At 41.9% G+C, this 14328-nt stretch overlaps 1 protein-coding gene across 1 annotated transcript in view; it reads right to left on the minus strand.

Moving 5' to 3' along the window:
• COX10 (cytochrome c oxidase assembly factor heme A:farnesyltransferase COX10) overlaps positions 1–14328 on the minus strand; it is a 154876-nt gene that overhangs the window by 10747 nt on the left and 129801 nt on the right. Inside the window, exon 6 of the mRNA XM_090060346.1 lies at positions 9983–10215. Within this exon, the coding sequence (XP_089916472.1) occupies positions 9983–10215 (233 nt within the window). The remainder of the gene's footprint in view (positions 1–9982; positions 10216–14328) is intronic.

Genomic DNA, 14328 nt, shown 5'->3' on the forward strand with positions numbered 1-14328 from the left:
AGCCTTTGTATCTTGTGTTCTTCCTATAAAGATTGAGCATAATTCATCCTACGTTATTTGATGTGGTCCTACACGGTTGTTACACCAAAAGAGAATGTACTTGAAGCTCCTCAAGGTACATTTTTATCCCGTTTTGTGCTTACTAGGAGGTTTCCTTTGAGAATTTGTGAGTGTGCAACCACTGTAAATCTGAAAGACAATTTTAAATTCTGGCTAGGGTATTTACTTTTTCTCCACAAATTATGACTCAGGAATGAGACTCAATGCAACACCAACCCCAAAATGTGTTCTTTTGAGGATGTGGGGATAAATATTATTCTTGGGCCAACATGAGTGCTGATTCTTTCAAAGGGAATGGGAGCTCCCACTCCCCTGTGTACATATGTCATAGGGATGACTAATATACATACACACGTACATATAAATTCAACACTGAACACACATATTCCATACGTCTCCAAATGTGATAGTGTACAGTGTCACTGTTGTTGCTTATCTGAAATACAGATATTTCTATTTTAACCCTACAGCAGAATTTTCTTCTTGGGAAGGTGAAACAGAGTGGGATATTTACAAAATATCTTTCTTTCATTAGATCCTCTGACAGGAAACGACTGTTTGGAGGATAAGAGTTGCCCTGCATCGGATTATCTGCATAGAAGATTTTGAATGAGGATGTTTAAAACAAAAGCACTCACTTTGGGAAATAAAGCAAACTGCAATTTAATGTGAAATTTCCACTGCTCTGTTTCAGGGCAAGGTTATCAACACACAATATAAATCTTAATTTGTGACTGTGGAACAACGGCATCTAGGAGTTCGGCATTCAAAAGTCTCAGCACAACTAACTGGTGACAGAAGTCCACTGTATGTTACAGCTCTAATATTCTGTGCAATCCTCAGGTAGAAAGCCTACAGCTGGCACTTTTTTCCTACTACAAAACAACAGAATATGCTATTGATTGTGGCAGTTGACATGTGAGCGGTTGAGTAGCCTTGAGGAGAAAAAAAATGTATCTCTTTTAAAGCTTGGTGTTGCATTTATACAAGGTCTCTACATTGCACACAATAGGACTATCAATGTAGCCATATGAGACTCTATGCTCAATGATAATTATGTGCTTTCAAGGTTATATGGTTATGTAAACTAAGGGCAAGGAAAAAAAAACCCCTCTAAAACCAAAAAGGCTTCATGGTCATGGGTTTCAATAGCTGTTTCTTTTGAAGGATGACACAAAGGACTTGTGGAACAGGCCAGTCTCAGTGGTGCAATAGACTTCTCTGCAAGAGCAAATAAAGGAAAAAGGGTGTTGTATCTGTATAGGGATTGCAGGCAGGACAATAGGAGGTTCTTCAATGTTCACTGGAGATAGGTAATTAAGTTAGTATGATAATTTTTCACCACAGGGCCCTCTTTGGGGCAGTCTTTAAATAAAAATGTATTATAAATTTCTCTAGGTCATTCACCATGTGTACACAACATCTTTGTGTACATGTGTATAGACCCATGCACACTTTTTAGTTTGCATAAATAATAGATTATAGACCCGCATATCTGTTGTCAAATGCCTTACAGTTGAAACACCTATACATTTACGCTGTGAGGGGTAATGCAAACAGAGCCTTTTCTCTGTGGAAAACATGGATTAGGGAGGAAGACCCATAGATGTGGAAAATGGTGAACCTAGTGCTTATTGCTAGGGAAGAGGAGGGAAAGAGATGTTTTTCAATGCTCTCTTTGTTTCATTACAGAATTAGTCAGGCCTGTTTCAGCAGGACAACAATGGCATGCTCTTCTGATTCATCTTAGCTAGCTTTGGTTGTATGCTGATTGTCACAAATGTGACCAGGTGGGTAATGACATGACTGAGGCATTCATCAGTACAAGCATGCTTAGAGAGCATCTCAAAGCAACGGTTTCAGTGCAGTACTGCAAATCCCCTTCGCTTCACAGGGGATTCTAATCATGGGTACTTTTAAAAGTTCCCTTCTGCTTTTCTTTGCGGCCACTAGATTCACTCACTGAAGCCAACAAGTATTTCTTGAAATCCAGCTGCTGCTTTGGTGCCCCCTACTGGAAACGTGGTACGGAGAATGGGGCTTGGGAGCAGCTGCCCCACACGGTTCAATATTCTTCATCTGGAAGATGAAAGCACTAGGCTTGTAACAGCTGTGCACGATGCATAGAACTGGGATAACTGAATTTATTGGACTTTGATTTCATCTTTCAGACCGAGTCAGTCCCCCAGGTGCCTCAATGGTGGAATTGCCACTTCTTTTGTGTCTCCCATGGAGAAGAAAATAATCCACTGACTTTTGTCTTCCTAAATTTAAAACAGCTGCCTACTAGCACTGCCCATCTGCCTCAGCTTTCACCCACCGAGAGCAGTTCTGGGCCCCTAGCTCTGTGTTCTTGTATGTCAATGAGACATTAATATCTCTGCCTTGCCATGAAAAAGGGTAAGAACTTATCGGCCTTTCTTTGAAGAGAGGTGCAACCCTAAAAACTAGCTTTGTTAGGAAGAATTTTTAGCTAGAGCCTCCTCAATCTCCTCCCACTCAAGAGCGTTACAAACTAGGCTCGCTGTGGCTACTAGAAGCTCTCACAAAAGACCTGTGCACATGTCAATAGAGATTTGAAATGCTATCTGTTAAGTGAAAAAGACAGTTTGAAAGAAACAAATGCAGAGGTTTGCAACATTTATTTGGTGCTCAGTTATGCTTTCCCTCTGCCCCTTTCTTTCTGGCAGACAAGGGCTGTATTCGGAAAGGTATCAGAGACTCGTTTGTCAGGTCTGGTCACAAGCCCCCTTCTCTCTCCCCTTTTCTTCTTTTTTTGTTACTAACACCATCCATCTGCCAAATGTCACTTGCTGATAAGAACTGCCCATTTTTAAATCCCCATTTGTAAATAGATGTTGGCTGACATAATTAATGTCTACCACACAACACAATTTGAATTACAAAGTAAAGGCAATTTAAAAATCAGGCTCCACATGATTACCATTGATACTCAGTCTATAAATTCCATAGCCCCAGGAATTATTTAAATTTCAGAAAATGAATGAAAATCAGTACAAGATGTCTGTCAGGAAGAGAGACCAGAAGTGGAGCATCTGAGATAAACTAAGTAGTCTCTTGAGATAAACATTCTTTGGTGCAGTAATACCTATGGCTCCAGGCCACTGTGGGTCTGTAATGTCTCCCATACTGTCAAGGCTGTTATCTGCTATGCCCACTGCCACCTACTCAGAATAAATCCCCTTAACTGATAAGCACATTATGTTGAGGACTCCTGCTTGTCACTTCTATCTAACTGGGTGGCTTATATGAATGTTATGACACCGAACTCCTGTGTTTTTAAAACCCTGAGTGTATTTTAGTTGGTTGGGATCAGGCCACCATTACATCAGCATATGGGGTTCATTGAAATGAAAAAGCTTAAAAGTAGCTCGTGGCTTACGGAACTTGGAAATGTTTACTGTAAACTGCAGTCTGCCTTGCTAATTAGAAATAATTAGTTAAGATGAAGGAAGACTTTGAACAAACAAGCCGCAGCAAATCTAGAAGCACAAATGTGGCTGCTCTCTTTTGTGCTAAAATACATTGCTCCATGTTATTTCCTAAATCCATCTGTACTACAGGACAAATGGGCACTCAACAATAATGTATCAGAGGCAGGAGGAGTGCTTAGCATAGGTCTCACACAGAAGGAGAATCTCAAACAAAAAGAGAAGCTCCATGAATGTTTTTTTCTTTCTGTCCTTACCTTATTGCTCATGGTTTTAAATGAATTGCATTGGTTTCTTGTGATTCTCCCCACAGAAAAGCTGAAAGGAATCATTTTAGACTTTGGATTTTATTAGATAAAACAAATATCCTTTTATTTTACTGGATGTAAATGGCACCATGATAGAACAATTGAAAGCTGCTTTCAAGGAAGCAAACAAGCTACCGCAAACTATAGACTGGCAGCCAAGCTATACATAAATAGATCAGATACGTGGTGGTGATATATTACATTTATCATGCTCCTTTGGCCACCTCACCTGCATCCTGCTCACCCTTGAAAGTTACATTAACATTCCAAATCTCTCAGCGGTTTCAAGCAGCTGGCATTCAACACCCCCCCCCCACCCCAAAATAAAATAAACCCATCCCTTTTTAGAGAAATGTTTCCTTTTTTTCCCCTGAAACTTGGGGTCTTCCCAAAATTACCATGGACTGTGATTTGGGAGGACTGATACCTACTGACAGGATTAATGGTTGGTATCTCAAGGCCCAACAGGACTAGAAATAAAAATGGACAGCCACTGGACCTCCTTTGCAAAGTGCTTTCAGGTGTATTGCTGAAAAGTGCTTAATAAGTCCAAAATGTTATTATTACTGGAGCTAGGAGGAATCAAATAGATGTGCAATATTAGCTCTTTTCTTTGAAAGTTTTCAAGACACTGGACTTTACAGCTGTGACACCTTAATGTTCATTTTTTTTTAAAATAAAACAAAGGTCTAAACAGGCAGGGAAAAAACAGGCTGGTCAAATCCAAAGGCTTTTGAACTAAGCCTGCTTCTTTCTCTCTGCTGAAATATAAAAATTGTCAATGCTGTTTCTAAAATTCTCCTTTTAAGTCCTGAAATGGATCTTAGGCAGCTTCTTAAATTATGGTAAAGGACTAGGGTTACCATACATCCGGGTTTTCCTGGACATGTCCTCTTTTTGGGTCCTCCCATCTCTGTCTGGGTGGTTTTTTAAAATGTCAAAAAATGTCCAGGGTTTTGTTCTACTCACCATCAAAGTTTTCCTGGCACTTCCTGGCTTGCTCTAGCAAGAAGCTGCTTGGGGCTGGTGGGAGCGGGAGGGGGGAGAGCAACTGGCGGCAAGGGGCATCACATGTCTACATGTGCACACACACGACTGGCATGCAGCCAGGCAGGGTGGTGGGAGCAGCCCCAGCAGCTGTGTGAAGGTAAGTCTCTGTGGGGTGAGGGTTGGAGGATCAGGGCTTGGGTACTGTCTAGGGGGCTGTGTCTGGGTGCCTGCTGGTACTGAGGGAAGCTGTCCTTGCTAAAAAGGAGGCTTACACCCAATGGAAAGAAGGGGTCATCACCAGGGAGGGCTATTCTGTAGTTGCTCGGGGATGTAGGGGGGCAGTTAGGAAGGCCAAGGCAGAGATGGAACTGGGACTAGCTTCCCAGATTAAGGACAATAAGAAGTCCTTTTTTAAATACACAGGGGGTAAAAAGAAGGTCCCGGGTAATGTGGGGCCCTTGCAGGACGCATTGGGAAATTTGGTCGTCTCATCAGACGACAAAGCTAATGTGTTTAACGATTTCTTTGCCTCCGTTTTCCTAAGTAGGAACCAGAACAGCCACCTCCCTGCTGGGCCCCCCTTGGGCCCCGGGGGAGGCACACCTGGGCCACGGGTTAGCGAGGATTTAGTTAGGGAGCTTCTGGAGGGGTTGGACGTATTCAAGTCAGCCGGCCCGGATGATCTCCACCCTAGAGTTCTAAAGGAACTGGCCGAGGTCATTGCAAGTCCCCTGGCACGGCTTTACGAGCACTCATGGTGCTCTGGTGAGGTACTGGAGGACTGGAAGAGGGCCAACGTGGTTCCCATCTTCAAAAAAGGAAGGAAGGAGGACCCGGGAAACTATAGGCCGGTTAGTCTTACCTCGATCCTAGGCAAGCTGTTTAAGAAAATTATGCTGGCACACATCCAGGAGGGGCCAGCAGGGGACTGCATGCTTAGGGGCAACCAACACGGGTTCATCAGTGGCAGGTCATGTCAGACCAACCTGGTGGCCTTTTACGATCAGATCACCAGATCATTAGATGCAGGGGTAGCAGTGGACATAGTCTTTCTGGACTTCCAGAAGGCTTTTGACACTGTCTCTCACCCGGTTCTCATTAAGAAACTGGGGGGGCTGTGGTGTAGACACCCACACAGTCAAATGAGTCACCAACTGGCTGGAGGGCCGCACCCAGAGGGTGGTAGTGGATGGAACCTGGAAGGACGTGGGCAGTGGGGGTCCGCAGGGCTCTGTCCTCGGGCCCGCATTGTTCAACATCTTCATCAGTGATTTGGACGAGGGGGTAAAAAGCACCCTGTTCAAATTTGCTGATGACACTAAGATGTGGGGGGATGTGGGCACACTGGAAGGATGCAACAGGCTACAATCAGACCTAGACAGGTTACAAGGGTGGGCGGATGAGAATAGGATGGGTTTCAACACAGACAAGTGGAAGGTGATGCACCTCGGGAGGAACAACCAGCACCATACCTACAGGTTAGGGAACTCCCCTCTTGTCAGCATGGAGGCGGAAAAGGATCTTGGGGTCTTCACTGACTCCAAGATGAACATGGGCCGGCAGTGTTGGGAGGCAGTTAGGAAGGCCAACCGCACCCTGTCATGCATCCACAGATGCATCTCAAGCAGGTCCAAAGAGGTGATCCTCCCCCTCTATGCGGCACTGGTCAGGCCGCAGTTGGAGTACTGCATCTAGTTCTGGGCGCCACACTTCAAGAGGGATGTCGACAGCATGGAGAGGGTCCAGAGGAGGGCCACTCGTATGATCAGGGGACAACAGGGCAGGCCCTCTGAGGAGAGGCTACGGGACCTGAACCTGTTCAGCCTCCAAAAGAGAAAGCTGAGGGGGGATCTTGTGGCCTGTTATAAACTAGTCAGGGGGGATCAGCAGGCATTGAGGAAGTCCCTGTTCCCCCGAGCACCACCAGGAGTGACCGGGAATAACGGTCACAAGCTGGCAGAGGGTATGTTTAGGTTAGATATCAGGAGGCGCTACTTCACGGTCAGGGCAGCTAGGGTCTGGAACCAACTTGCAAGAGAAGTGGTGCAGGCTCCTACCCTGGGGGTTTTTAAGAGGAGGTTAGATGAACATCTTGCTGGGGTCGTTTGACCCCAGTATTCTTTCCTGCCATGGCAGGGGGTCAGACTAGATGATCTGCTCAGGTCCCTTCCGACCCTAGAAACTATGACATTGGGGTTGCAGCAAGCAGGAGAAGGCACCTACCCCACCACCATGGAAAGGGGGTGGGGCGGGCCCTTCAGAGGCAGCAGGAAGCTACGTGGCCTGGCTGGCAGCACTGGGACCAGTGCCCTGCCTCATAGTGGCAGGGCAGCCAGGAGACACTGCAGGGCCAGGGGAGCAGGGGCCTGCAGGTTGGGAGTGAGAGGCACCAAGGAGGTCGGGGGATTGTGGGTTGGGAGCATGGGGCACAGGCAGTGGCAGAGGGCTGTGGGTCAGGAGTGAGGGGCATAAGCAGGGACAAGGGGGCTGCGTGTTGGAAGTAAGGGGCACCAGCATGGCCTGAGGGGCGGGGTACTGTGGGTCAGGAGTGAGGAGCACCAGCAAGGCTGGGGGAAGCTGTGGCTTGGGAGTGCAGGGCAGGGATAGGGCACTGGCATATCACTGCTTCCCCCCACAATCATATTACTGCTGTCCCCCCCAACATGTATCCTCCGTTTTAAAATTGGAAATATGATAACCCTACAAAAGACTAGCACCGTCTTTCAGCAAAGCTGAATCATGTCAGTGATATTAGCTGGCCTCTAATGTAAAGAAACGGACCAGCAATGGTTAGCCACTTAGCTCCCCAAAGTGAAAAGTGAAAGAAGTTCTATATTTAATGGCTACCTTAGTCTTAGACTACCAGAAACCCTTACAATAATGTGATTGCTGTGAGAATAGGAGAGAAAATCCACAATAAAATGTAAACCCAAGCAATACCAGTGAAACTCAGAGTAGCTTTCTTTTCATTAGCTTTCTGTCTGCTCCTCATTGTTCCTCAGCTGGATAATCAATCTTTTTTTAACAAGGTGCAAATGTATTTTCACACCTCGAACCTAAAAACTAGGTTAGGTCTGCTAGCTAATTACACATTATTAATGGGTTCCACAACTCTGGCTCTGCAGGTTTCAGAGAATAGATGCACATCCATATATAGATGTGTATATGGGCATGCACATAGAAGCCTTCTTATACAGAGATCAAATTCTGCAATGTGTTGAGCACCTTTAACTCTCATAGGAGCCCTGAAGAACTGAGCTCAAAAGGCAGACCTTTTACCACTGATAATCTACTTTCTTCATAAAAGGGAATGCAATTGTCATATTGCAATGCACTGAAGCAGTCAATTCTAAGTCAGAATTCTCCACGATTCTCTCTGAGTGGGTTTCACTGTGTAGGCTCTTATTGACCTAATAACACTTCTTTCAATATTGAGAAAACACCCTGGCTTTGCCCAAACTGACAGTGAAGTAAATGCAGCAAATTTAGAACTGATACTGTAAAGTTACTTTAACCAAAACCTACCTATAAACATAGGAATCATCATACAGCATCAGATCCAAGGTTGATCTAATGTAATAACCTGTCTCCAATAGTGGCCAAAATTATATTTTAAATTAAATTATCATCTTTTCACCAACAGAGGGCTTTCTAAGAGGTCTGACAGAATTTTCAAAACATAAGAAAACACTGTCTTTCCTCAGGAGGCACAACTGAGGGAATTAAGACAAGATGCCAAATACTAATGTGTGTGATTAAGAAACTTTTAGCCTAATTCCAGCTGAGAGTTATATCATAACAGAGTATACACAGTAGCAATTCAGCTTCATTTCCACGGCCACAAATGTGTACCACAAATGAGGAATAACAAGATGGATTTTGCATGGATTCTGAGTACTCTGGTTTAGAAGACTAGTATTTGAAGTCATTAACAAAGTTTTAAAAATATTACAGTAGTGTAAGAGGGATGTAGTAGTCAAGACAGTCCAGAAATTATGTGAAAAGCAAGGACTTCTTACAGTGATATCTTTTTATGGACCAGCTATGTAGTTGGGATAAAGGTAGACAAGCTTTTGAATGCAAGGCACTCTCTCCGAGACCTGATAAAGAATGCCTTGCATTCGAAAGCTTGTCTACCTTTATCCCAACTACGTAGTTGGTTCAATAGAAGACATCACCCTAAGAAATCCTACAACCTACACCCCTGTAAGAAATCCTTGGCTCTCTTAAAAATGTTATGCATTGAAAAAGTAAAGTAGTTGCATTTTACAACTTCATGAGCTCTCGTGAAAATGCAAGAATTTATAAACACTACGTTTACATACTTATCTATTACAGACCGAAAAAATGTTTTAAATAATACTAAAATGACTATTTTTTCCTAATAGACCCATTCAAACTTTTTAAGTTTCTCTAGACTCTAACAAAATAGTTTTGAGGCTTTAAGATCCTAGCTGGCAGGGAGAACAAGCTCCAATTGTCTCAAAGTTTAGCTGTTGAACAGATCAGTGTTTTACGTGCAATGTAAAAATAGTTCACAGTTACTAAAAAGAAATCTCTGAACTCTGTTCGTGAGGTGGGGAGAAGAATATTTACAGTTCAAAAGCCCAAATTAAGCAATCTACCAATACATTGGCATTCTAGGATAGTTTCTGGCATTTGGAGAGATAGTGAAGACATAACTGGACTCTGCCAGTAGAAACACCTGAAGTTAAGCCCAGTGTTTCTGTTCCAAAAATATGTAGGTTGTTTCACTGTAGTCCAGATACTGAAGTAAAGCTCTTCTTCCTGCTTTTGATTTCCAGGTTTCCTAAGCATGTATTACCTGGGAGTGATGCTTCCCTAGATCCTGCATCTGCTACTAATGACTTATAAAAGGTAGAATGACAAGACCTGTGCTTATTTCTTTTGCCCTAATGTGGTGCGGTGCTGTAAGGGCATGCTTGCCAACATAAACAAGCCTTTAATAGCTAAGAAGAATATAAGCCAGCCTTTGTAAGTACTGTGCTTCAATGTATATTGCACCAGTAATCACTAAGCCCTATGCTTAAGAGAAACCCATAGTTCTAGGTTGCTTATTTTTAGCTGCCCCAAATGCAGCAATGCAAATCCTTCCCCCTTTACTCCTCCCCAAGAAAAAAAAAAAGTAAGGGATGTATATTTTATACTCACCAGGATCAAGACTGCCAGTAGCTGCAGTCCAGCCCATGATGGGAGGAATGGCACCAACAACAGCCCCCACCCATGTGTTGGCAATGCTCATTCTTTTCATTGGTGTATAACAACATGTGTAGAGGAAAATGTTGAAGGCTCCTAGTGCCCCAGTGAGAGAATTTACTCCCAGTGTCAACAGGGTGATTCCTGGAATTGCGCAGGAGGCAGCAAAGGACACAGCAAGGAGTGGACTGTAAAAACCAGAAAACATGGTTAACAGAAAAGCTGACAGCCAAAGAAACTATGCAATCAAAGGCTACATCTGCTCCCCTCATATTGTGTATAGAGCAACAGCTAAATTTAAGGTTGCAAAACTTTTTTTAGTAAAAACAAAACAGTTTCTAGAAGCCTGTAACATTTTTTTAAGGTGAAATTTCTATACTCTACCTTTCAGCTAAAGCAAGCCTTTCTGGAGAAGCTGGCTATGATGGCTTTAGAGTTATAAATGATGGAAATAATTACACTATTTCTTATTCTTGTGACCAGTGCTGAAAATTCAGAAATACCTGAACTGTGTAAATGTATACTATTCTAAGGCTATTAAAATAGGACTCATTTAAGCAGGAATAAACATTTTTCATGATGTACCTCAAATGGCTAGAGTTTCCAACCTCAAAGCTGGCTTACATATGGTGCTTAACATGTTTGAGGGAATTTGAGCAATGAAACCAAAATAAGATTTGCCATTATCTGAGAGCAACAGCAAGTGATCTACAGCTTCCTAGGTTTTGCTAGAAGCAGAAGGCTGCAACTGGATTTTCATTAGTCCTATTTTCTGGAAGTCAGGCTTAGGGGAAGAAATTGCAAGCTCCTGCCAGTCCCAAATGGAAATTTCTGCAAAAATGATCGGTGGTGAAATGGTTAATGCTGACATCTAAGCTGCCATAATAAACACCCAATATGATTAACAAAGGCTCTTTAACCCATACTTAGACAAATTGTTTTGGTTAGTTCTCAAAACCACATTGCCCGTGTCCCATGCCTGTGTCCCAGCACTGGCACACAAAAAAGGGGCCTGTATTTCTGCTGGCCTGCTTCAGTTATATACCATTTTAACTCCTTTTGACCACAGTGGAGACGCACTTCATTTACACTTGTGAAAAAGTTTGAATCAGTTGCTTCACTTTGCTTTTTCTAATGGAAAGGAGCAAACAGAAACTGGGGGGATGACTATGGAAAGAAGGCAAGTAATGTGAAGTGAGTTTTGGTTTGGTAAACTCTTTACTTCATACTTTAACCAGCAAGACAGGAATAGGAAATAATGTGTTTGCAATATAGCTAAATTAATTCTGGTAACAAGCTTATCTCAACATATCTTAACTCTTAAAACTATGCAACCCTCACCTTCCATTAGCAGGTTTTCATTCAGTATTTTTCATTCTATACTTAATAGCATACTCTTCTCCTACTGCCAAATCTTACTGTACATCATACAGAAATATGCACTGCAACTAATGTTCCACACTCTGCTCCGAGAAGTCCCACTAGCAAAGATGAATTTTAATAAGCCATTGCTATTAAAAAGCCTTAACTGTTCTGTTTTGATTGTTATAACCCTAGTCAGACAAGTCACATCAGACAGAGCCTTTTACAGATTTCTAAAATAATCAGAACCTTTAATATAAGCAAGTCTCAAGTTAAAATGTTGGAACTAAGTAAAAATCTGTCTTCAATTCAAAATAAATTAACTGAGCCAACAAACTGAAGAAATGAACACAGATAATACTGCCAGCTCCTAAAATCCAGCAATACATTTTATGTTATAAAGTGTAGAGGGAATACACTTATTTCCTTCAGTGTTCACAGTAACCCATCCCAATGTTTTTGATAGTTATGAATACAGACAGGATACTGCATTGTCATTCACTGACAAGATGAAGATTTGCAAATTTTGCTAGCGAGCTACACTGTTAAAGTATTGTATGAGATTGTGCCCATTAGTTTTACTGGGAACTAGATTCTTTTATTCAGCAAACACCATTTACATAGTAAATTGCCCCAACACTCTGTCTATACATTACACTTTCTTAGCATGTCCCCTGCACATTTAAGAAACCCTGAATTTGGTATAAGCAAATCCAACTCACTGAGTTCCCAAATACGGTAGAATTAGACTGTAAGTTCCTGAATGATACAGTGGTTATATATAGAAATGAACTGGTAGGAAGACAAAGGATCAGCTTCCACCCTCACACCTCGAGGAACTGCTCATTCACTTCTCTTGGTTTCCATGAGCATAAATGAAAACAGAACTTGGCTCAGAGCAACGAACACTGCTCTTCCTAATTAAGAGAGTGGAATCTTATACAGCTCCTCGATTCAAATGAAAGCTACATCGTTATAAATTGCCACAGGAAATGAAAAGTCCAGAAGATACATGTGTGTGTATAGTGGTGGGTGAGGTAAAGCGGCTGATGAATAAGCCTGGCATGACAGGATAGATAGTAAGCCTGCTCTTTTAGCACTGTTTGCACGGAGCAGCTCAGCAACAACAATTCTTAGTTCTTGCATCAGAGATAAACTATATCCAGCATAACACCCCCATGCCATTTTTCATGTTTTTTAAACCGGTGGACACAAGAACACCCTGAAGATAAAAACAGGGTTCACAATTAGTCTCAGCGGTGGTTGAATCTCTTCTAGTTACAGCATGAGACTGGGATTCAGGGCTCTTGGGTACCATATTGTCTGGCCTCAGGTCGACTGTGTGGTTCAAAGGGTTATCCCTGGCTAATTAATTATTGGCAAAATGAAGTATAAAACGGAGTACGTTCATCTAGCTTAGTGGTCCTCAATCTTTTTAGACCCAAGGCATTCCTCCATAACTTTTCTGTTTAGTGGCATCCTTGAAAGGATCTCATGGCACCCCAGTTAAAAACCACTGGTCTAGTTTATGAAGGATTTCTTGGGGAGGTGATATCTTTTATCAGACCAAATGCACGTTAGACAAGCTTTTCAATACAAAGCATTCTTATTTGGGTTATTAGTTCATGAAATTAATTTAGAAACTAGTTAAATACTACAAATGGAGACAAAGGATTGATTAACATGCTTGCTGGTATGAAACATTGGACTTAACAAATAAAGAGGCTTGCATATGCAGTGAATTAATTCCCCAAGTCCTGAACCTCATGGAACCTTGCACCCACACCAGGTGATGCTTTAAAAAGTCTTCTGAGCTTCACCCAGCCTACCCACCTGATGCTTGGGAAGATGTCTGACTGGAATGAACAGGGTATAAATTCCTACAGAATGGCTTCTCTTTTTTGCTGAATTGTTAGATTAACAACATGAAAAATGAAACTCAAGAACCCGTATTTTTAAAAAACGAATATTGGGAAAAGACACTTCCATATGCTAAATTAATTATTAAAAATGAGGCCTACATTTAAAATTATTAAAATTATATTTCAAAGTATTAAAAATAAATCAGTCAGAACTTTTGCAGTAGAGGCAATATCTTTTATTAGACCAACTAGATAGTTGCAAAACATTTTTTTTTATTTGCAAGCTATCTAGTTGGTTTAATAAAAGATAAATTGCCTGTACCACAAGAGTTCTGCTCTTGCTTGTAGACTGACACAGCTACAACATACATCCCTTAAAAATCAATCTACATTTAAACACTATTTTATTGAAGGTGGGCTTCATAAGTAAAAAATTGTTCTGAGTGGCCATTTCACTGACAGCTATGCTTTGCAGTATAGACGATGTGTAGATAATACTTTAAACTTACCAGTTTAGGCAAAAAAAAAAAAGTATTTAATTCCCTCTGCACTAACATGACACCATGGCATAAACAGAACATTCCTTACAGATAATCCTTGACATCATGTAAACTAAACAACTCATCCATCTTTCCATATATTTATAACATACTGGTATCTGAGCACCTTACCAATTTATAGGACAAAAAGAGTTGAATCTTTATTTTTAAATTCAGGATAAATCAGGGTTGTTTAGATCTATAATTGTAACAACTTTAAATCTACTTAGCTATGCACAAGCAGTTCTGAACAGCAGAACTCCGCACCCTTCTTGACCCTAAGGCTTCCCTCAATCATAAGCGCTATAGCACCTACTCACTTTCCCAAGGAGACAGCAGACGGCACTGCAAAGAGAATCACTGTTTAGTACAATCTTCAAAATTAGAAGTGGCATGCATTGCATAGCCTTCTTAGCACTTGAGATCCAGCCTTGCTTCCTACGAACAAACATGATACCTACATGAGGACGGAGGAAACTGGTTATACTAAGAATATATATTGTGACCAGAAGACAGAAAAGTAACTTATTAAAATGAG

This window comes from Crocodylus siamensis, chromosome 8 (genome assembly GCF_052110815.1).
Source record: "Crocodylus siamensis isolate JL-2025a chromosome 8, ASM5211081v1, whole genome shotgun sequence".
NCBI classification, from domain to species: Eukaryota; Metazoa; Chordata; order Crocodylia; family Crocodylidae; genus Crocodylus; species Crocodylus siamensis.